The sequence below is a fragment of the Zosterops lateralis genome (genome assembly GCF_965231275.1).
Source record: "Zosterops lateralis genome assembly, chromosome: 4".
In the NCBI taxonomy this organism is placed as follows: Eukaryota; Metazoa; Chordata; class Aves; order Passeriformes; family Zosteropidae; genus Zosterops; species Zosterops lateralis.
In genome coordinates, this window is record NC_139765.1 from 29,989,710 (window position 1) to 30,014,894 (window position 25,185).

General features: G+C 40.4%; 1 protein-coding gene across 4 annotated transcripts in view; it reads left to right on the forward strand.

The window, feature by feature from the left end:
• Positions 1 to 7,389: 7,389 nt before the first annotated feature.
• EEA1 (early endosome antigen 1) overlaps positions 7,390 to 25,185 on the forward strand; it is a 66,439-nt gene continuing 48,643 nt past the window's right edge. For 3 of the 4 annotated variants that reach the window (XM_083860039.1, XM_083860040.1, XM_083860042.1), the window contains exons 1-2: positions 7,390 to 7,483; positions 15,292 to 15,381. In XM_083860039.1, the coding sequence (XP_083716165.1) occupies positions 7,460 to 7,483; positions 15,292 to 15,381 (114 nt within the window). In that variant the 5' untranslated portion in view covers positions 7,390 to 7,459. Of the gene's footprint in view, positions 7,484 to 15,291; positions 15,382 to 17,111; positions 17,182 to 25,185 lie in introns of those variants that run through there. The other variant, XM_083860041.1, reaches the window with a different exon arrangement.

Genomic DNA, 25,185 nt, shown 5'->3' on the forward strand with positions numbered 1-25,185 from the left:
ATTTTATAATAACAGATACCATTAAGCATTACATGATTAGTGTAATGCTCTGGGTCTATTTGTTTACTGTTTTAAGAAAGCCTGTTAACCTCCTTTTATGGTTAAAATTCGGCCTCTTTATTTAGCAGCCTGTATTGTGACCATTTAAAAATGTTTAACTGAATTGCTGATGCGAGACATGTACACAGTGACTCTCAATACAGCCAACATTTATTGCATCTACTTATATACAAGGCCATGAACAAATAATGCATTAATGTTCAGAGAGAGAGGACAGTATTTGAAGCAGTGGTCTGTGGACCTTCTTATTAAAAAAAACCCCAAAAAACAAAGAAAACCCATGCAAAAGCTTGTTATTGCACTTGGTTAGCTTTGTGTTTGAAAAAAACCAACCCATGTCAGACCTTCAGCATTTTTTGCAGTTATGCAGAAGAGTGGCCAAAATTATGCCCCTAACTATTATCATTAAATTTAATAAAATTTAAAGAAAAATCTTCCAACATTAAATCTTCATACACTGAAAATACATTTAATGTTTCTGCTGTAACTAGGAAAGTCCTACTAAGGTTAATTTTAATAACCATTAATAATTACATGCAAATTGTCACTATTTCCCCTTCTTCTTTCATTTGGCATTTAAACTATTTTGCTTAAAAATCTTTGAAATAATCTCAAACGTGCCTAGACTGATGGAGATGAATAAGTTTGTGTCTAAGAGGAGGGAAAAAGGAGCTACATATGCATATTAGCACATGCCAAAGTGAACAGATAAGTAACCCCAAAGAAACTATTATTCAAAATATTTTAATTTTACTCTGCTGTGAAATTCCACAAAGCCTCTTTCTTGTTCCTTTTGACCCATTTTCTGTGCCATTTACTGGAAAGTACCTAGATGAATTGCCAGCTCTTCCTAATGTCTCTGGAGTAATGGGATCAGAATGGACATGGTATCACCACAGCTTTTGATGGTGGAATTTAAAAATGTTTCTTTTGTGGCAGGCTTTCAACTTTATGCAGAATAATTTCTTAGCTGAGGCATTTGGCAAAGAGTGTTCTGCATGACTCAGCAGCAGATCTTCTCCATCTCAGATTTTGGTTATATTAATATGAGGTTTATTTTTTACATGAACTTATACATATTTATGACTTAAGTTCCCTTGCATGTTGTTGGGCTTTCTCTAGCTCCAGTGCCTGTCTCTCCAGCTACTCCAGCAAAGCTACATGGCATATGCTACACAGGGATTCAGTATTGAGGTGGATGGAAAAGGAATCAGTGACTGGAGCAACTTTTTTGTTGATAATAGAGATAATTCTGTTATTCTGTCCTTAATTGGGGTTTCTTAGGGTGAGCTGTGGAAATTTTACAACGTTCAGATTCTGCAATAGTAGAATGAAGTCATGACTTTGAGCTCTTGGATTTGGTATTAATGCTAGCCATGCAACCTTTATTAGTACACACACTCATGACTCATGCAAGTAATTGTACTGGCTTGAAAGAGGCTCTCTGTAGCACGGGAACTGGCCTCGAGTCACCAGCTCTTTATTAGAGGCATCACCACAGAGCCAGCCAGGTTCTAAAGCAGCTGAGCAAACACACTCTCTCTAATACATGCAGGCAGAAATACTGGTGCTCTGGCCAACCTCTTCAGTACCATGAGTGAAGAATTATTTTTCCCTGTAGTGAAAAGGGAATGGGTTAGGAACCATTGGTGATTAGTTCAAGCATAGACTAAAACTACCCTATGGGTTTTGCCTTGGTCCTTAGGGGAGCAGAAGTGGCTTTTTGTGCCTTTCAATATCCCTTTTCCTCTGCTCCCCACTGCACACTTTTTGAACCCATGGAGCAGTAAACCTCTAAACAGAAACAGACATAGATATCTCAAAGGTGGTTACGTTTCTTTGGCTTCTGACAAAATTAATGACTGAGTGGAGGTGAAAGATCCATGTCTGTGCTACTGGAAAGATCAGCAAGTTAATCTCCTGTGCAGCTCTGAAGTGACCACAGCACATCCTGTGTGGTGGGGATCTTGAGTTGCCTTGGAGAGACAGAAGATGAAATTTCTGTAAAAGTAAAGCTGTGGGAGATATTTTTCATGGGATGATAGACTTAATGTCTTTCACTGCTCATAAATAATTTGGTTATCACCATCTAACTGGTTGCAAATAGATTTACTAAGTAATATTTGACTCTTCTATAAAGCTTTTCTTCTCAAAAATCCAATATCTTTTCACCATAGATATCAGTATTTCTTTTTTTTTATAGCTGGAGAGTGCTACACGGAGGACAGTTTTGGGCTGATTACCCAAATCTGTATATAAATTATATACAGTTCCCAAGTCTAAGACTAGTGCCCAAGCAACTGATTATTCTGAATTTGCTAACAACAGTTTAAAATAATCCAAAATATTTTTCCAGATTAAACACATTTATTTATGCTACTAAAGCAGAGAGGGAAACAAAAAGTCAGTAACAAAATACTGAGAGTTCAGTCTAAACTGTCATACTCTTTTGAAGGCAAGATATATGCTATAATTTGAATATTTAGCTATTTTCTATTTTAAAATATAGTCTATGTAAATAGTAAGATCAGTAACAAACACAAATTTTCATAATTTGAGAAGTCTGAAATGTCTTTTAGCTCTTCTTAATATCTCAGTTCTCCTATGGCTGCTGTGGAGTAGATGTACCCTATTTATGCAGGTGGCAGGCAGGGAGGGACTGGTACCTGCCAGGTGTAGCACCTGTCCAGCAAGGTCTACGTGCCCCCATTATATAAGAGTTGTCCATATGTGCTGCTAAATAGCCCTGCCTTCAGCTGAAAATACATTTTTGCCCAAATCTGCACTTCATAAATCTTCCAAATTTTGTTGTACACCCTTCATAGAGTTATTGAGGTTTGTAAAGACCTCCAAGATCATTAAGCCCAACCTTTGACCAAATATCACCATGTAAACTAAACCATATTCTTTAACCAAACTGTGTTCAACTGAGTTTCATAGAGCTCAACTTGAAATGAGAGAGCTTCAGAAAAAGATATGGGTAAATTTGAAAGATAATTACTGAAAGTATATGGAACAGCACACAGTGACAGTCAAAAGTGTACAGTTTAAGAGCTAGGAAAAAAAAAAAACCCAACCAAAGGCTGATACCTTTTATAAATAGGATACTTAAAAACATCTTGAAAAAACGGGATACTTTTCCAGTGCTGCACATCATGAACCAAAGGAGCTTGTGACCAAGCGATTTTGAGGTCAGGAATTTTACATGACTGAAAATAGTCATCTGTATAAACACTGAAAACATGTAGGACAAAAAATAGCCCAGAAACTTGTAGGCCACAAGTGTAAGCAAGCATATGTACTGTGCATATACCACACATATTCCTTGCCATTTTCTACCAAATGACAGTGGTTCATTGTAGCCCTCACTTGGGGTACAAGATTGTGTGAACACCAATTCTTGTAAGCCATAGTCCAGACATCATTGCTTTTTATTTGACTATATACATAGGCATTAAAAACAAAGAACAACTCCCCAAACTCCCAAAAAACTCCCGCAGTTATCTATTGGAAGATCTGAGAAGTGCTGGTGCACACTGGGCCATCCTGGAAACTGTACAGTCAAAAGACTGATTTCAGTTCTGTACTGAAAAAAATGCTGGCTTTTACAGATATGCAAGAGGTTGTTGTAGTTCACACTCTCAGTCTTCAGCTTGTGTTTAAAGGATAACGTACCTGTTCCCAGCTGGTTTTGGAAAAATCTTTGCTCAGATTGTGTTCTGAGACTTTCTACCAAAAAGTGACTCCTTAGAAAGGCACCTTCTAACCCTCTGGTCACCAAACCCTTAACAGAGTTTATCAGCTTGGATGAAATTAAAGTTTACAGCTCCCATGCCTGAGGACCCAGCCTATTTACCAACAGCTGAAAATTCTATTGAATTTTAGGAGAGCACATGTGTCTTGGTTTAGACAGACAGGTATGTGCCAGGGAAGACTGGAGTCTCCCTTGGAATGTAAGCCCTGCCCCCCTCCCTTCCCTTTCCAAATTATTGTAAATTTGCAATTAAAAGGCTGTCAGGCAAAGATTTTGGGAATAGGTATAGCAGTTCTTTATTAGGGATATTAAAAAAAATAAAATAAATAAAAAAGCTATAGTACAAGAGAATAAGCAAACAAACAAGGAATCCCAGAAAACCCTGACAGAGTCAGAAATACAACCTGACTCCCTGTTGGTCAGGGCACTGGAAACAGTCCCAAGTCAGCCCTCCTGGAGTGGACACGTGGTCCTGTTGGAAGCAGAGATGGTCCTGTGGAGCCAGGGGTCCAGAGATGGGTCCAGTCTTCCTTTGGGAGTCCCGTGGGAACACTGGATGCCTGGTGACACTTGTGGCTCCTTTTTATCTAGGTGAAAATGGTTTGGCTCCTCCTCCCTGGGTAGAGCATCTTCCAATAGGATGATGAAATATGTCATGCCATTGGTGAGCTTTAATGGTCCATTAACAGAAGATATTCCCATGGGGGTAGTGCAAGAGTGAACAGAGATAAGAAACAGTACCCCAGCCAGTTTTAACAGCTGGCTTGGGAAGCAGTGGAAGACTGAGCAGAGATAAGAAACAATAAATACCCCACCTGTTTTTAAACAGCTGGCTTGTTAATAGAGAAGGCAGTTACCCTCTCCCTTCTGGAGTTACAACAGATAAAGAAAAACCTCACCAACTGAGCTTTGGCCACCTCTTTGTTTTGGTCAAGTACTCTTAAGTATTCAACACTTAGTCTCCTTGGTAACTTATGGGGAAAGAATTCTTTAAAGCACAAAAGGAACAAACCTAACCCCCAACAACATGATATGAATTCATAGACATTACCATACACACAATAACTAAAACCAAGGATGTCCACTAGAAATGGAAAAGATTTAATTTTTTTCCCCTAGATCTCGGCCCCAAGGGTGAGTTTTTATGTGGATTGTCTAGTACGTAAAAGCAGCCACACTGCAATCTTTCCTTACAGCCAGGATTTAATAGGGTCTCTCCTCTCCCTAGCTACCTATTTAAATTTGTAGGAACTTAGTATCTTTCTTTTTTATTTAATACTTAATACTTTAATATTTATTTAATACTGTTGTATTTGAAATTGGCCCATAGATTAGCAAGTTACTGAGGGAATGATGCTTGGACAGGGAGACAGATGCATGTGTTCTAACATCCACACAAGGAAAGGATCATGTATTTCCTTTCAAGTTTTGCTAAGAAAAGCCTCCTCTGATATAAAACTTTTAACCAGTGTCTTCAAAATGCTGTCACCTTCCTCTGAGCACTCAGGAATTGCTAATCTAGGAGAGTAAAAAACATTCTACAAAGATGGGTTGGTCAAGTTATTTGGGTCTGGCAGTTTCTTGTGTAGGCTGTCACTCTTGTTGAAATATCTATAAAAGCTTGTAGTCATTTCTGTTTAGATTCAGAGTAAGTATCTATGGTCTGCCTAAATATTTCAAGATCTGTACAACTGTTCAAACCCAATATTATTCCCGTTATTAATCCCAAGCAAAAATTTCAGAAAAAAACTAACTGCCAAATTTCAAAGCCATTTTGTACTATGGACACATAAGAATGATGTCATGAGTGTGGCCAAAGTCACCACTCATCAGCTGAAGCCATTAGCAGGTGTGTGTGTGCTCTTTATGTGTCTCAGTTGTGGATCCAATGACATTAACATGAAACACACTGGAACTTGTAGCTGGAGCAAACTGAGCCCAGTCACATAACCTTGCCATGCTTCAAGCCTCCAGCTGCTGCAGCCAAATTCTTCTGGTCATGTGCTCACAACTCACGCAATGTGTGAGGATTTCAGAGTACTTAGAAATGTCAGCTCCTGGGTGGAAAAATGTTTTTGATCTTTACAGCACAACTGGTGCTCTGCTGTGATATTTGTTCTAGTTGGCACAATTAGTCATTGACCAAGTGTATTAGTTACTCGTGACACTTTGTCTGGCATCCAACATGTAAAAATTGCAGCTTTTGGATAGAATGGGGAACTGTAACTTGTTGAATTACATATTCTAGAGGGTACAGGTATTTCAGCAACTCTCTTGTCACATCTGATGTGGCGTTTTGCCTCAGCACCTATAGATACTTATTCCTTCTCAGTTAAACTTGTGAGGAAAATTAATCCACAAACAGCAGAGGTTTATGAACAAAAAGGAGACAGAGGAGCTCTGTAACTTAATTTGAATAAAGGGAGAAGTCGTGGGGCATTCCCCATTTTTAGGGGATGCAGCCTTTTTTAATCCTAATTTCCTGGCTGTGTTTTCCCTCTCTCCTTTCCCCATTGGCTGAGGTACTTGAGAGGTACAGACTCTCTGAAACGCCCAATATCTAAGACCCCCCCTTCTAACGTATACCTCCCTCCCCATTTTATTTTCCCTTGTGTCTTCATTTTCTCTAAATCCAGAGATTTAGCACAATCTTGAGTGAGTAACAGTCTGTGTCAATTAGTGGAATTCCTATGGAATTTATGGTTCCCTCCATTGCTTCTTTCACCTCTCCGTTTCTGGCCTTATCTACCATCAGGCCCACAGGTTGTTTGTAAAGGCATCTCCTTCTCATTCCTTTCAAACGGATGCATTTTTGGGTTTACCTTTCTTTCTTTCCTATTTTTTTTTTCTTGAAGGTAGGTGTCTGTTTGTGTAAGATTTTTTTTCTGATATTTAAAAAACACCCAATGGGTCATGCCACAAGGTCGTCTTTTCAGCTGAGGACTTGAAGCAAGGAGCTGCTTCATCAGAATTTCTTTTAATTATCCAAACAAGTTCGCTTCACCAATCCTCACCGAACGCGCCTTTCTCAGTACTTTCAGTGCCGCACGAGCAACAAACTAACGCGGCGCTGCCTTTGCGCTTTGCCCCCTCCAGCGAGCCCTCAGCTGCAGCTCAGACTACAATCCTTTCCTTCTCTCGGCCGATGCCAGACTGATGCCACAGCAAGGGGCCCGCAGCTGTCGGGAACCTGGAGCAGCCCCGAGGGGAGAAAGGCCGGGGGCAGAGGCACCGCCGCCCTCCGTCCTCTCCGCCCCGCCCTCAGCAGCCAGGACAGCTCTGGGGCGGCGGGACCGCGGGCACAGCGCGGGGACAGGCCGAGAGCTGCGGCTCCGGGCCCCAAGGAGCGATAGGGCGCAGAGCCCCTCCAGTCCCGGGAGCAGCCCCGGCGGGCCGGCGCTCCGCGTCTCTGCCCCGCTTTGCCCGCCCCGCTCCCCACGGCCGGGCGGCGGCCACAGCCCTTCCCCGCGGGCCCGGCCCCTCCCCGGGGCGGAGCGCGGCGGGCCCGCCTCCCCGGCCGCGGCGGCTGTCACGGGCCGAGCGGGCCGCATCGGCTCCTGCGGGGCGGGGGCGGCGCTGCGCGGGGCCCCGCGGCTTCCCCTCGGCCTGGCTGCTGCTGCCCGGCGGCATCCGCGCTCTCCCACCATGTTCCGCCGGATTCTGCAGCGGGTAAGGCAGCGGGCCCGCCCCAGCGGCGAGGGCGGCGTGCCGTGCCGTGCCCGTGCTGGTGCCGCTTCCTGGTGCCGGCCGGGCTCGGAGCTGCGCTCCCCGAGGCGGAGCCGGAGCCACCGGCCCCGTCCGGCCGTCCCACGGCGCAGGGGACGGGTTAGGGCCGTCGCGGCCCCCGAGGCCGTGAGTTTGCCCGCCCCCGCCCTCTGGCCGGTGTGCGGCCCGAGCCCCGACGGGACGGGACAGGCCGGGCCGGGCCCGCCGTCCCGGCTGGGGGCGGTGCCGTCCCCCGGTTACGGGCGGAGGCGCTGGCGGGCCGGGCGGTTCCGCGGCCGGGCCTGGCGGAGGGGCGAGGGGCGGCCCTGGGGCTCCTTCCGTAGCGCGGCGCCGTCTCCGCCCTCCCCCTGCGCCCCTGGCCGCGGCTACGGCCACCCAGGCGTGGATAGGGCCGGGTGAGGGGAAGCCCGGCCTGGGCAGAGCCACCGCCGCGACCTGCCGTGATTTCCTCAGGGGCCGGCAGCAGGCAGTACGGCTCTCAGCGCCGAGAGCCTGCCCGGCAGCCGCCGTCAGGCTGCCTCCCGTGTTTTAGAAACCGGCTTTTCCGGCAGCTCTGCCGGGCTTGGGAAGCCAAGTTGTGACACTCATTTATGAAACCCTTCTGGCTTGCCCAGATCCCCGCCCGGTGCCGGTCGCCTGCAGATGTCCCGCGGCTCTGGGGGAGCTGGCAGGAGACAGGGCAGGTGCCGGCCCCGGCCCTGGGGGGATGCGCGGAAAAGGGTTGAGTCACGGCGGCGGCGGGCAGGCAGCGCTCCGCATCCCGCACCGCCACAGAGCCCTGTCTGGGCCGCGCAGGAGGCGCTCACGAATAGAGGGAAAACCAGCTGCTCTCCCCGTGTCATCTGCTGGTGCTTCCAAAGCGTGCTGTCTGTGTAACACCTCTGCGAAAGAGCGTTTTATTGGAAACGCTAGCTTGCTCTCTTTATCTGCCGTGCAAAGAAGCGTTGCTACAAGAATGAGAGTTTGGGGAGATAAAGTAAGCATACCGCCAACATTTTTTAGTATAAAACATACCTCAGGTTATTTTTTGGTCATAGACTCTGAGCATGTGAAGATCTTTGTCTGTTCGGAGCTTCGTGTTTACAAGGAAAAACTTCCTTCCTGAAGCTTAATTGGAAGCCCTGCTCACAAGCAGGGAAACTTAGTATGGGCCTAATTAAACATTGGCAGCAGTTAACTGGGTGTTTATTACCAGGCCATCAAGGAAGGCTTCTGTGAGAGGGGAAAAAATCTTCATACAGTGCCAAAGGATATTCCCCCAACTGTGAATTCAGCTAAGACATTTTATAAAAATTTAAAGTCAGTGCAAAAGTTTCTGTGTGAGAAAAATACATCTTTTCCTAAAAGACTGAACAAATAGTTGTTCTCCAGTTGCTACTGAAAATTACAGGAGAGCTTGTTGCCAGGAAAGGTGAAACAAACTTCTTCCTGCCTAAAAATTAAATAGAGAAATACCAAGGTTTTTGAATGTATTAACCTCTTAATTGCTGAAAAGAACTATGCTTTTAAAAGTTCACCTTATACTAAAAAGGGCTTTAGGCATTTTGTAAAAATAGTCATTGTGTGCACAACCTTGTACATACATCCCATTTCGACTTGCACTCTGGTTGGCAAACTGTGACAAATACGTCTGCTGTACTTCAGTAATTAAAATGAATCTTAGGTTATGTGAGGTCTTTTAATAAAGAGCATAGTTATTAATATCTTTCATGTGTCTGGTGCAGTAATTTGAAGGATAAGGAACCTCCTCATGACCGTTTTATTGTCCATCATTTGTGTAGCTGACAAAAACCCCCTGCATTTCTGTCACTGAAACATAGCTTCTTGCATATCTGTTTGGTTTGTTATATGATTATAGATGATGCCACCCTTTCTAGCTAGAGAGCTAGTCATTAATGGTGAAAATAACTTGAGTTATAAAAGCATGTTTTTTGAAAAAGGAATTCTTTATAACATTTCTTTTTATTGTAACTCAGCTGGGTGGCAAGCTGCAAAGGAGTAAGACAACAGCTACAAAGATATGGTTTATAGTTTCTGATTCCTGAAGTTTCAAAACATCAGATGTTTCTTTTTCATACTACTTCTCTACCTTGGTGACCTTTTTATTTCTTCCAGAGTTGCAATTTCTGTTTTCAAAAGCATCTTCATGTTGAATGACACGTTTTCAAAGTAGAAAGTATTATATACTGAACATTACGTACTTAGTTTTTGAGTTTAGTATCTCCATGCTGTCTTCAACTAGCTCCTCATTTTACATCCTTTCCTTACAAGCTTCTAATTTTTTTACAAGTTTCTAAATTTTGTGTGTGTTTTCAACTTGACTTCTCAGGGATCCACCTGTTTTGTATGTTTGCAACATAAAACTCCCTTTTGTACGTTGTTGCCGCTTCCCAGTTTCATGCATTGTTCATCATGCTGATCTAGAAAAAGGTAGTTTTTCCCTGCATGGAATGTCTGAGACATGACTCTCCTGCTCAAATAGTTTGGTTTTTGTCAGCGGATTCCTTGGAGAGCAGTCTTTTCTTTATTGTGCTTGACTTTGATGCCCTTTGTGGGTGTTGTGTCATTTCTCTGTTGTTAATCTACTACTGGGACAGTGGCAGTTGCCTCTGGCCTGTTAAAGCAGAGCTCATTTCTTTTAATTGCAAGGAGGAAGTTTTTATTTTCATCTGGTAGAAAACTGATTACTTTGACCTCCTTCTGAGCCTTCTTCCCATTGCTTATGATTTTTTAGTGGACAACTCAATTATTGGACCAGTGTGACTACTATTTATGTTATTTTTTGCCTCCGTTATTTGTCTTTAACTGAATGTCTACAACTGTTGGTTACTGTGCTTTTCTATTGCTTTCTGTTTCTAACTAATGCTTGAGTTTTTGGTCTTGAGATCTCGGTGTCTGGGGGAGAACAGATCTTTGCAGGCATTTCTGTAGCTCAGGTAGTACAGTTGCCTTTTCTCATACTCCAGGCTCAGGTACAGAGATATTTACTTGTCTGAAATCATTGCATCTCATACCTGACTTTAATTTCCTTTTCACGTTTGTAAGTACAGGGCTCTCTAGATAGCATGTTTACTTGGATGGATTCTGAACTGCAGCTGTGGCTCTGCCCTCTCCTCAGGAGTCCAAGGGAGCATGTGTGCCTCTTCCTGGGCACAAAGTGTGCTTGTGTGAAACTGATGGCATGATGGGAAAGAAAAGTTTCATGCCCTCTTAAGTCAGGAGTCATTTCATTTTACAGAGTCATAAAGTAGTGTCACACTGCTTTAGAAGTGAATGGTGTAACTGTTCTGTATGGCAAAATATCCTGTTCCTAGCACTGAGAATTCTTTGGCAACAAAGGCTTTGGCCTTCTTACCTTCTCATTTTTGTGTCTTGTTTGTTGCTTCAAGGCCTTTTTATGGCTGCAGTAGTACTCTTAGGAGTAGTATTTAAATCTGTGCTGGAAAAACTATTAAATCTGTATTTTTTCACATCTTCTCAAGGCTTTACGTATTTTTTTCAGAGGTTTTAATTTATTCTGAAATTAAAATTTCTGAAAAGAGTGTTCTGCCTGAAAGGAATGTAGCTATAGACAGAAGACTGTGCAAAAATGACATGGTAGTGGTGCATGTTTTTACTCCCTCATCTTAAAGCATTAACTCAACTCATTCATTATATAATTTTCTATTCCTTTTTGAAAAACAAGCTGCAGTCATTGTCATCCTTTTTGTTGGTAATGATGTTTCTTCATATTAGCTTGCAGTTTTGAGAACACACAGAGAATGGCATTATGGAGTTTAGCATATTACTTTTACAGCTCTAGGGCTAGCAGTAGAAACATAGGCTTCTCTGCAAAGTAAACAAATGTAATTGACAACTAGGAGAGAAGTATGCTGGATCAAAGACTAACTTTGTGTTAGTCTTTCAATCCTGGGTATGCCTTCAGATGTCAAGTGTTAATTTTGTAATTGTACATACACAGAAGCCTGTGTGGAAATTTTCTTTTTCTCTGGGGTTCGTAAGTAATTTATTTGATCTCCTGTATAGGCCGTCTGAAAACAAAGAACATCATTCTGAGTCCTTTCATAGATCACAAAGTCCAATTTATTCAATGTGTTGTGATTCTTTTTTTTTAATTGAATGTGATACCACAATGGTATGTGAGCATAGCATGATTGTGTGTATGAACCAATTTGATGATGGAATGATGAATTAAAAAAGGACATTCCCAGTCTCCCATTCTTTATTTGGATGGTGAAGGATATTTAAATTATGTTACAACCTTGAAAGATAATTTAATTTTTGATCTTGGCTTCCTTAACATTCTTCCATTTTTCTTATTTAATTTTCTTGCTACTCTATGTATTTTGCAAATGGATACTATGGACTATAACTTGAAAGTTACTTAATGGCCTTTTTCCTTTCCCCTCTTCTTTCCCACGCATGGCACCCACCAGAAAATGTTACCATTTGTACTGAGCTTTCTAAATCTAGCTTGGAATTATGCTTTCTCTTTTCAAGAGCTCACATTGATGTTTGAAAGGTTAAAAGGCTTTTACCAGGTATTGTGTAATAATTTCTGTCATATAATGCATGCAATAAGACATGCCATCCAGTGCCCATTAGTGGGATTATAGCATGTCTGAAGTGTTTCATAAAGCAAGTACTTTAAGCAACCATGGAGTAATAACAGTGTACAGTGGAGTAATAACAGAAGAGCTTGCATCCTGGAGGTTGTAATAATCTCAAATTTGTGGTGCTAGAACTACGAGCACTTAATATGCAAATCTCATTGCAAAATGGAGTCAACTCCGGGGTGAAATAGGATGGGCAATTAACAATGTACAGTAGTGTTGTATAAGGAATTAGGAGATAGTGTGAATTGTTGTGGAAGATTCTTGGATTTGGAATGAAATGATTCATTAGGTGTGCTGAAAGTGCATGTTCAGATACTGCAGAAGTGGAGGTAGATGCTGTCTGTCTAAAGAAGCAGCTGGACCATCTCTTGGTGCCAGTGAAACATTAGATGCAGTATTGTATTCTAGCTTATGTCTTCCTGGGAAACATGGCTACAACTTATCATTTGTTGTTTTAGATATTCTTCTTCTTCTGGCTGTCAATGGAATACAATCCACATGTTCATTAATGTAGTTACTTAATTTGTATTTCAAAGCTTTCCTGTGAGATATGTGTTTCTGTGGGCAGCACTTCTTAGACTACAGAACAAATGGGACAGGAGTTGGAGCTCAGGAGTTCCCTAGTTTGAGCAGTGAACAGGATCACCTTGGAAGTCAAGAGCAAGTTGCTCAGGCCTGTCTTATACTGAAAAAGCTGTTCTTTACATCCAGTAGGAATCTAATTTCAGTTTTTGTGTCTGATCCTCCCACTGTGTGCTGCTTGGACCAGCTTGGCTTTCTCTGTTTGATGGCTGTGGTGGTGTGGCTGCTGTTTGGTGCTCACAAAGTTGTCTCTACTTCCAGGCTGAGCCAGCCCTGTTCACTCAGCTTCTCCCACAGGTCAGATGCTTCATTCCCAGATGTGTTGGTGGCATTTTGCTAAACTTGTGCCAGTTTATCAGTGTTCTCCCTGGACTGGGAGAGCAGTATCTTGATGTGGTCCAATGGGTGCTGGCCAGTGGGAGTGATCACCTCCCCTGATCAGCTGGCTGGGCTCCTTGTTAACACAGTCCAGGCTGCTGGCAGCTGTCTCTGCAGACAGGGCACACTGCGGGCTCCTCTCTGGCTTGCTGGCTGACACAAGGCCTTGGTGCTTTTCTGCAGAGAGACCTCTGTTACTGCCAGGAGTTTTCCTTCCCTGGCACAGGACTCTGCATTTGTCCCTGTTGCATTGCATAGGCTTGCCCTTGGCCTGTTTCTCTGGCATTTCTAGGTCCTCTGAGTGGCAGCCCTACCCTTGAGTCTATCAGCTGGTCCTCCTGATTTGAGTGAAGAGTGTGCACCAGTGGTCCGTGCTGGGATGTACCTTGTCTAGTGTCTGCATCAGTAACCCTGGTTAGAAGTACCAATGCCTTCACTTTGATGTATTTTGCATGTGTATAGTATCTCTACTTACCCCCTTTTTTGCTTCTCCTGTTACTAACTTGCAGAGCTTGCATACCTTGCCTATTGCTTTTGTATGCTGTACTAGAAGGAAATGGCATTCATATTTTCTTTAGAAGTATGGTACAGCTAACATGAAAAACACATGGAGTAGGAAAACCCAGAGTATGTTGATCACTTAACCAATGACCTCAGAGGAGGCTGGAATGAGGAGAGATGGTTGTCTTCTCTTACTGTCACCAGCCCCCATAGCTTAGTGCTTCACTCCTCATTTTCCTCTGGCCTGTCTTCAGAGCCTTTCCAAAACTGAAATGTGTTTCACTGGGCATTAAGTCCTTAATCAGTAAACCTAACCTGTTCACGACATATTTTTTAGATTTGATAAATAGTAAAAGGCTGTTATCTTTGTTATCATCTTTGTTATCTTTCTTTGTTATCTTTGTTTTTTATCTGTGAAAGTTGAAAATATAACATTCTTTTTAAAACAAAGCAGGAAAATATACTTAATATTCAAAGAATGGGAATCATGTATGCTGCAGATATCTTATAAGAGGTTATATAACTGATTTGTCTTCAAAAAGAGGATCTATTTGAACAAGAAAATTCTTCTTCAGATAGGATTTTGGAGGCACCAAGATCAAGAAACTAAAACTGACCTCTCTCTGTAGATTTCAATCTATATATTTAAATTCTTTATCCTCTTATATTAAATTATAAAATCCTTTATAGCATTGCAAGTATTTCCAGATGGGCTGAAATACAGCAGTAGCATTAGTTTATCCCATTTGAGGTTGTCATACTGGAACTAGATAAAGAACTTTTTGTTCTTTGTTGAAATTAGGATTGCATATACATATTGAGATAATTTTTTAATTATATTTGCTTTGAGAATGCTTACTCTTCTGCCGTCAGTGACAGTGACATTCTGGAGATGAGTAAGAGAAGTTAAATCAAAATCAAAGTTAGAGTTAAATAAGGATTATAAGATACAATCCGTCTACCCAGATTTTGAATCACTTAGTATTTAAAGTTTATTTGTTTTTTAATCTAAATCTATAGTTTTAAATCAATACTGTTGTTTTGATTTTCAGTATGTTCATAGGAGTGTATCTTTATAGGTCTTACTGATTGGCATGTTTTAACTTTACCACAGGCTTGATTGTTGTTTTTATTTTTTTCCAAATCAAGGCAGTGTACCTGCTTATGTGCTTGTTGAATCAACAGGGTTCTCAAACTTTAGTTTTCCGTCTTTCATATATTTAAGGGCTTGTCCAGACTGTAGACAAGTTATCAAGAAAGTAGGATGATACCAGTTTTCTACTAATGAAACTTTTTAGATTGTTATCTCTACCATTTTCCTATAGGATATAGCTTCCTATTTTAACATCACTGAGAGTGATACAAGGGCAGAGTTTAGCCCAAGTTTTTATTTTGTGGTTAGCATTCATGAGAGGAAGTGGTTTAAAATCCTGGCCTTTGCTTCGGGTATCTGCTTGGTTTTTTATGCATGGAGAGTGTTGGATGGAAGCTTTTGTTGAAGTGTTGTGCTGGAAATTATATAATTGCTTGTCAGCCTGTTCACTTCTTGTGGAGGAAAAATACCTCTGTATTCCAACAAGTGGAAGAGAGGCCTTTGCATAGGATATGTGCTGTGCTTTATTAAATATTTATTAAAATATAGACTCTTATTTTTGTCTTCCCCATCTATTTCAGACTCCAGGTAGAGGTGGGTCTCAGAGCTCAGATTCAGATTCTGCCGTGCCTGGAAATGCCGTGGACGTGAACAACGAGGGCTCCTCAGAGGTACCGTGCACCCTGCGCGGGGCTGTGGCTTCAAACTTGGATACTGTTTCTCTGATCCAGGGAGCTCTTGAGTAACTTTTGATGCCCTTCCTAAATATCAGCTGTACTAAGCAAACACTTGCAAATGGCATATTCTAAAAATTGCTTGTTACTTAAATAAACAAAGGAAGACTAGGCCATGTTTATATGTAACTATTAATTAGGCTTATCTATCCAAGTATTCCCAAGCAATGCTTCCTATAGTTCTAGAGATGAATTATTAAAATTAAAAGCAATGAGATGTGAGCTTATGACTCCTTGTTAATGAATCTTTCATGAGAGCTGCAAAAAACAAGGATTGACATTTTATCATGCTTGTACTCCAGTTTCACCTTGCTTCTGCTAAGCTATAATGTATACTGGAAACCTCTTCCTTCTTGTGAAATATCAAATATACTGGGTTTTATTTGGTGTTGGAGTATAAATCCTGTCAGTGTTTCATGTGCTGTATGCCATACTTAATCAACAGAATAAGTTGTTACTCTTGCTGCAATTCCATATTGCAATGTCTTTGTATTTACAGTGTTGTCTGACATTAACTCTGAAAAATGCAAACTGACTTCACTGGCTTTTGAAGTTCGTTTGTGTTAATGTAGCCTGATTACCTATCTTGAAAATGTTTTGAGCTTAACATACAAATACAGTGCAAGGTTAATTGCCCCTATTACAACATTAAAGGGAGAAAAGTGCCCTTTCTTACACTGAATAAAGTTGTGTGATGATTCAAACACTCCTGTGTGTGATATGATAAAAGATAAGAGAAACTTTCACTGTGCTGTTTAAAATCCTGTCTGTGCATCTGCTTATTTCTTCTTTCTTGAAGCCTTATTGCATCAGTGTAATCAGACATCCCTTAATATTTTGCTGCATGTTCTACATATCACGCATTTTGGAGTCCAAGTCTGTTTTGTTTGCATATTTAACAATCCCTGAAGCAAATAAATATTTTTAAATTGCAGACTAAAGCCTTACTGCTTTTGTGGTTGATTAAGGCATAAAAACATGCAATGAGATGATTACTTCTTTCTAAAGTTTGGCTGAAACGATACAGTTCTCATAACATGAGTGCAACATCGCTGACTGGACAGCCTGTGGGTGCCATAAGGTACCTCAGTACTAATGGAGCAGTATTTTCTTGATGTGGGCTGAGCTTTCAGTGCGGTGATGTGCCTGCACTCTTGCCCCATTGGCTGTTCTTTCTACTCAGTTGAAACTGGGTCAGACCAAAGGCTGTCTTGTCACTCTTGGTAGGCATGTGTTACATAAAAAAAGTATCTTTTAGTTGTCCTTAATGCCATCATTTCTTGCATTGGATATTATCCTTAACGTAGAATTTGTTTGAAACTGAGCTCCAAACCTGGTGATGGGTTTTCAGATTCACATGCAACACTACTTGAATCTGTTAGCCTTCTTTTCCCCTCACAGCTTGCCTGAGGTTTTTTCTCTCCTGGAGCTTCTCTTCAGGAGCACCATAGTTGCTTTCTGAAGAATGTTTGCTGTTTGTTTTATCGTGATATTCCTGTTTCTCCATTATTATGCAGTCAGAAGTCCATTATGTTGTTTTCTCTCCAGGTTCTTGGCTGGATTTTCTAATTTGTATTGTAGCAAGATTCAAATGGAGAATAATTATTAAGTCTGTGCAGATTTGTATGTTTACTTTCTCCTCAAGCCTGATTGAAGTAAATCCTGACTTTAGAGAATTGTGTGAAACAGAAGGAGTGGGAAAGTCTGAATTCACATTGTTAAACTGCTCAAGAAGAGGTAAAAATTTGCTCATGTCCTGTTTGTGACCATGTCAGCATTTCAGGTCACAGGCAGACCCATAATGAAATCTTTTATTCACTGTGCAATCTGCCCAAGGAGGAAACATTTGAGTCTCTCTCACCTTTGCAGCTTAGGTCCTTGTGCAGCTGTGTCTGCAGTACAGGTATGGTAAACATTCCATGCTTGCAGCGAGTCTACCAGTGTAGACTCCCTACCAGTGTGTGCTCTCCTTAGTGTAATGCAACTGAGTTAGCTAGACAGGTTTGCCTCAGCCTCTCCTGCTGCTGTTGCAAACTTGCTTATTAATTTATAGAGGCATTTCTGCAATCTCACTGCGCCACTCCTCCCTCTTTCTCTGAAACATCCAAACACCCTTATGGGAAACCTTGCAATGGATGTGACATAATGCCTTGTGATGCTGCATTCACAGTTTGTTATGCGGCTTGTTCCTCTGTCCCATGAGGGGGGCACCAAGAGTGTAAGGAAAACATAGTAGTATGGAGCATGGTCTTAGTTTTTAAGCATGTTTTAGATTGATTTATTTTCATGTCCTTAATAACAATTCCTTCTTGCTTTCTCTTCAGTATTGGTATGGTTAGTAAAAGTTCTCTCTATGGAAGGAAAACAGACTTTGCTTTTGGTGATTTTAGAGAGCATAAGATTTCAAACTTTTGATTCCAGATCTGCATTTTTTTGTCTTTATTAGTTTTTTAAAAACAAATATACATTTCACAAGGCTTCATCTGTCTGTTGTGTATGAAAGTGTGTGTAACTCCCACTGGTCTGTCTGAACATTACCAGAGTGAGCACACTGGGACAGAAGGAAGACAGCAGCTTTGTGACCTCCCAACTATTAGTGTGGGTCTTGTTTGTTTTTTAAAAATAGCTTTGGTGACGAGCTGCTTTAAATGAACTACATATTTTCCTGGTGTCAGCCTTTTAAATTGTTTCTTTTGATTCCTTGCTTAAACACAATTTGATCTCATGTGCATGATTCCAAAGTATACATTCAGCAGAAGAATTAATTCATGTGTAGTTTTCTGGTTTGCAGTTGTCTGTCACGTGAGACATTTGCAGTATTGGAAGACTTGCAGTCACTGATATATACAGCTAGTATATACTTGCAGTCACTGATACATACCTTTTTTTTAAAGCAGCTTTTGCTTGATTTTGTTATAAATAAGGCTGTTTCCTTATTTGATTTTCTTCACATCAGACTCAGTATCATGATAAACATGGTGTTGGATCAAGCGCATCCTTTGTGAAAAGAAATGTTTTGAACTCTTATTAGCAAACTTTTAAAAAAGTGGATTTCTAGTGCAAGATAGGTACATTGGGTAAAAGAGAACAGAGGGGAGTAATATAAAAAACTCAGAAACTTCTCTTTTTGAACACGTTTAAGATCTTACATATTGCAGCAACATTATAAAAATAATTAGAAAAACAAATTTTAGTAGATAATCTTACTGGATTTTTTTATGTCTCCAAGAAAATCCAAAGGCTGTTTCAGTTTTTTCCTTCCTTACACTTGATGTGTATTTGCACTGTATTTTTGAAGAGAAAACTTCACATTGTTGGATGTTATTCTCAAAAATGATGGAAGGAATCAATACTTTGATTATTCTAGAGATAAGTTGAGATGTTATTTCAAATGTGAAATGTCAGCTGCTAAAGTGAGGAGGATCTACGACTGACCTGTGCTGTTCTCTTGGCATGGTGTGGAGTCTCCTCAGAGCCAAGGCCACCTGAGTATGGCTTTTGATGGACTCCTCACTGCCTCTTGTTGAAGCAGAGGCTGTCAGTAGTGCTCTGTTGTGGTCAAGTCAACTTATTTTCTGTATTACCTGGTCACAATGCAAGTGCTGTACTTGAATAAGCTGTGGCATTCCTGATGTGATGGTGTCAGTAGGCTGTGGGATGTGAGCCATAGAGGTGGTTTGATTACCTGAAGAAGTTACTGCTTTATTTAAGTTGGTTGTACTTAGTGTCTTTTCTGGAGTTGACTGCAGGGTTCTTGCCCACTTTGACTTTTTGTTTTTCCACTGACTTTTTGTCAGTTCCTTGGTCAGTTCTTTTCACTTGTCAGGAGCTGATGACAGCTTTTAACTTGATGAACCCATGTATTGAGTGTAGCACTTGAAATACAAATTCACTTGTTTCTAGCTGTTGCTGTTTCCATTTGCTAAAGCTGTGTTTCTTTGTACTGTGATTCAGTAAATATCTGTGAGAGGTGAGAAACAAAGAAAGCAAATATATGTGTGGGTTTTTTCAGTTTGATCTTTTATTATATGAGAATGCCTAGAAGCATTGAGAAAGTGGGGAATTCTGTTAATAACTATAGTCAATACTAGTATGAAAAGTTCAAAATGTTTGACTACGAATAAGTCTAAAAGCAAGCTGATTGCTGATGGAAAAGAATAGTTAGCATGTGTAGTAAACACATTGAAACAGTAACACAGCTAGGCTGTCACACTGGGACAACATTATAACAATGATAAAATGTCATCTTATGTAGCAGACATATGAAACATTGCTCAGTTTGCCTTATTTAAACTGTTAATGTTTAGTGGCATTGCTTGTGGATAGTACATAGTACTGGGAAGAGTTCAATTACCTTTTGTTGGAAACAGTGCTGAAGAAGCTTATGAGTTCAGGATTTTTGCTAGTGGATTCTCCTTAAACAAGGAGACAGGAGGTGTTGCAAGGCCAGTGTTTGGTTACACTTTGTGAGACCTGAAAATTTGTTACTTGGTTAACAAAAGCCATAGCACCTTGCTTTACATTTTACCTGTAGTTTCTTTGCTATGCCTTCTTCCACTGATACACCTATCACCTGATGAAAATTTTAGCAAGTGCCCCTCTGTTCTCCTTGCTCTTCCTTCCTGTCTTCCATGCAGTGTGTTGGTCTTCATTTTTCAGTCACAAGCATTCACACCTGCGGTGTCCTGTTGTGGGAAAGGTTTCTTGCTGCTCTCTTACAGCCTGATTTATGGCCATCTTCTTGGACAGCTCTCTGCAGCCCTCTTTGTCAAACTGTGGTCACTGGTGAAAATGCCAGTGCCTGCCCCCTTACCCTGCCCCCCAAGCTGTGATGAAGCCTTGCTTTAAAATACAATGGTCTATTCAGCTGCAGCAATAACCACCAGATATCTGTCCATGTTTAGCTAACTTACCAAACAAATGCTGTTTGAAAGTCACACTCATCGCCAAGTTCCCAGACATTGTTTCCCAACTCCCGTGTATGCAGTGGCATCACTAACAAAAGCTGTGTGGTGGCTTCTGTTTTGTTTTCTTCTTTTTTTGAAAGGAATGATATGTTTCTGAACTGTGTCCTGCATTTCCTGACAGTCTCTGTTGGACATTCAGAACATCTAAACAGTGAGTCAGTATAGAGGCATAGTTTGAGACTTCCTGTCTTGTTTTTATCTGAAGCATCCAAAGCAATCGCTGAATGATACCCCTGCAGCATTTAGAATATAGTGGCTGTTAATATCTGTTATTCTATCTACCATTGGGCTAAATCTAAGGCAATTTTCAGAGAGCTCTTTTGGGTAGTCTTCATAAATTTCCAGATGTTTCATAAGAATGTGTTTCTTGGCTAATACAAGCAAGATATGACCTTGATGCTTTCTGAATAGGCTTTTCATAGCAGAATTGCAGAGAATATGCAGAAGTTGGCATAGTAGTTGTGCAAGAAATTAGTAGTTTTTAAGTCAGTCTTTAAAAAGACCACATTATTTATTTTTTTTCCTGCTTGTCTCTTATTGTAGATGCAATCAATTGAATCCACTGTTTTTGTGCATGCCCTTGAAATGTTGCAGACTGTTGTTACACAGAACATCATGTTAGTTCTTTAAAGCTGATATTTTATTCTCTTTCAGTTGCTTCTCAAATTAGGTTGTGGTGCCTCTTTTCACCTCAACTGTACTTGCCTGCTTTGCACACAAACAAAATTTATTGATTGAGTTACATTAGTATATTAACTTCCTTCAACATCTGAACAGTATTAAGAGAATGAAGAATTAGAGATACTGATTTGATTTGACTTGGCCATGGAATATGACTTTTCTTTAAGAAATCAAGATCCCTGTGGATTAGAATTTCTAACTCATGACAAAATGGTTGTCTTGTAGGTTGTGACACAATTTTAGTCTTACTCATCAATAGCAGTAAAAACATAAGAGAACTGAACTAGAAATTGTATTGGTTCTATTCTTCTCAGGAAGATTCTAGCTTCTTTTCTAGGAAGAAATCAATTCTACATTCTTCTTGAACAGCTCTCTGCAGCCCTCTTTTTCAAACTAGGGGTTGAAAAATATAAATATTTATATATATAAATATATTAAAAATACATATAAAATACTGTATACCTTTGCTCTCTTTGTGCAGAAATTTAAATACTTGTATAATTGAAATGGACTGCAGGTCTTAATTATACTCAACATGACCTTTTAACCTACTTTTCTAATGATTAAATAGAGATGTTATCTGAGAAAACCACTGCCATCTTAATTGTTTACATTAACACAGAGGAAAGGGCTTTATCTGGTGAAAGACATGAAAAATGTCAATTGTATTTTCTTTTTAGCAATATATAAAAGGAGTAACCTAATTTATTTATTCTTTAACTTAAAATATGTAATGATTTTTTAAATCAATATGTAAGCCTTCTGAAATAAATTATGAAATGTAGTCTTGCCCTTGCTGTCTAGGCAGGCTGTTTAATCTGCTTCTGAGAACTTCCTGAGGATTCAGTTAATTGCTTTGATACATATTTGGAAAATACAATCTAGCAGCTACTTGATACATCTTTCAGCTCTGAAATATCTTCACTGGCACTAAATATATAGTTTGTGCTCTTCCATCATGTAAAATGTTTCATAGTTTAAATCACTGTGTAACTGGAGAATATCTGGGTTTTTGTTTGGACTTACTGTTTGAGTGCTGGTGAAGATATGTATCTTATGTTGAGGAAAATTGTGGAGGTTCACATGCAGTGGAAGAAACATGAATAGTGAGCTTACTTTCAGTTTTCTCAATGTACTGGGCTTTATTCACAGCATACAGCTTATTGTACAGCTGCTAATCTGGATTCTGAGGGATGGACAAACAGGTCATGGCCAGAAGGTGTTACAGCCCTGGGCTTCAGTCACTGCTATTGGCTTTTTGTTCATGCAGCTCACTGGAAATAGGCTGTAGCTGGAGGAGCTGCTGGCCTGGTATTTCTGGAAGGTCAATAGTGAAACTTGGACACTCAAATCTATTTAAACTTAAAGCCATGTGAATGCCAAGCATACTAAAGTGTATCCTGGTTTTTGGTTTGGGCTAAGCTGTCCTACAGCATGTATATAGTAGAATAGTCATGAATGTTTTCCATATGGTAAAAGTGTCACTTAACCTGAAATGATTCTGTGGGGTGGAGGTGATGTTTTTTATTTTATTTTTTTGTTGTTGTTGTTGTTGTTTTGTTTTTGTTTGTTTGTTTGTTTTGGTTTGTACAACATGTTGCAGAAACTTTATTAGTGTCAGTAAATGAAGCTCTGTGCTATATGAAGGTATTTGTGCTGTATGGCTCTCTACCACACACAGCTGCAGATCAGCAGCAATCATAGCATCCTAAGTGGGACCACTTATTCAATTCTAAGCAGTATTAAAATGGGATTGACTACACTATCATCAGATATTGCTGGAAGGTGCTAAGAAAGCTAAGTTGCTACGGCTGTGACTTTGAAACCTAAATAAGGTGCCTTGTTTCTTGGATTCCAAGGACCTGAGCACAACTGAATTCCATCCTGTAAAAACTGTTTTGCCCATAGGACTGTCTTTCAAGAGGTGTCATCTGTCTGCCAGATAGCTCCAGTTTTAATTTGTGAAAAAGGAACTTTGAATGAAGTAAGCTGTGCTCTCACTCATTAACTAATTAAGACAAGATTTCATATTAGCTCTAAAAGACCATTTCATTAAAGCTCAGAGCAAAAGGAGAGCAGTTGGCAGATAAATAGAGATTGAATGCATCTGTGTGTAGGTGGCTCAGGCTCCAGTTACTGATGGTGGACCCCTAGGAGTTGTTATGCTGACCCTACCTAAGGTGTACACATTTGTTCAGTCATATGACTAGTTTCTTGCTCCATTAACTGTGTTGAATAGCTCTGCATTGGCAGGGACTGGGGAGTAGACATCTACATGTAAATGTTGCCTTTTTTAAAAAACTCAGTTAGGAGCCTTCAGCTGATGAAAATAAATCATTAAAAGTAAGACAATATTCTGAAAAGGCTGAAATTTTCAAAATGCTTCTTTACACAGCCAAGCCCAACACCCCTAGTCCTACAGAGTAAAATAAGGAGAAGACAGAAACTCAGAAACCATTCAGTCCTACACATTCATTTTCCTGTTATGTAAACTATTTCTGCATCCAGTTTAAAATTGTGTGAGGATTAGGAGGACTCTCTGGTAGCCTGCAGTTGGTCTGGTTGTGCACTTGTCTGCCTGTGGGTCTGTGCCCTGCTTTTGCTGGGCACTGTGTTTCAGTGCTGTAGGTCAAACTTCTTCCAATAGTTAATAGCTCTGTAAATTATTTTAGCACACAACCCTGAAACCCCATGCTAGTTTTTGTAGTGAGAGTTTCCTTCTAGTGTTGCTTTCAGTATCCTGGCATACTTCCCAAAGAATGCTGTCTTCATGATTCATACAAATATTAATGTTACCAGAAAGAAGTAATTTACCTTGAATGGCTTTCAGGAGATAGAGCACTGAGAAGCTTAACTTTATTAAGCCTGAAAGTAAATCTCAACTATTAGAAGAGAAAAGTAGTTTTTTTGTTCTTTGGGCTTATTGTAAGTCTGTCTTGAGAAAGGAGAGTAAAAAAACTTCTGGTTCTAAAAAAGCTTCCATGGAGTCTGAGATCTTTCATGAAATTTGGCATTATAACTCAAGCTGAGTCAAGATGCTTTCCTACAAAACTTCTAGCAGTTTCTGTTCTGCTGTGAAACCCATGTGTTTTGCAATCCTTGCACTGAGTAAGGCCTGTCCCGCACAGACAACATGGTACACTGGTGGTGCTTGAAGCTTGGCATGGCTCATGGGCCTCCTGAAAGAGGAACATTTCCCTTGGGATCAGAAAATTGGGATTTGAAGTTTAGAGTCTCACTCATTCTCATTGGAATGCCTGGATTATTGGGTCAGGGGCTATTTTGAGCTTTAAATTGTATGCTGTCTCCTAGTTGGTTATTTGTGCGTGTATATTGGGGTTTGGTTTGAATGCCTTTTTTTTTTTTTTTTTTTTTTTTTTTTTTTTTTTTTTTTTTTTTTTTTTAACTTCTGTATATATTGCTTCAAGAATTCTGTGGTGATCTCAAGAACTCTTTTCTGGTAAAAATTAGTGGTTTAGTTGTTGTAGTTTGTTTTTTATTTTCTGTGAGACTGACAGACATCTGCAAAATTCTTTGAATTCAATAGGTTGTCATTTCTTGGTTAGAAGTTATAAAAACAAACCCGAGAATCATCATTTAACTTCTGTTAGGCTCTTTTTTTCCTGTGTAAAGTGTAAGGTAAAACCCAATTAGAAACATCAGCTAGGGAACCATGAGTTACGGTGCAGCACTGAAGTGATGTAAGTGATGTCTTTGCTTTAATAAATGAAGAATGTAAAATACCTTTCACTTCTCTGTGGCTGTGCTTTATCCAAAGTAATCCCTAAGTACATGTTAAAGGGAAACGGACCAAAATTCAAGATACTCTCATACTTGTTTCTTCTGTAAAGGAGTGTGTTAGTTAAGGTATCCAGGTGCAGGCTTACCGGGAAGGATGCCTCAGCTCCTCTCCCAGGCTGTGATGACCAGTACTACATCTCTTGGTTGTAGCAATCTCCTCTTTATCCAAGACAGGTGTGGTCCTGATGTAGAAATATGTTGGACCTGATATAAATTCCCACAAACTGACAGAAATGTTCACTAAATTTAAGCATCTTGACCATCAGGTTTCTTCCCCTCTTCTTACACGCTT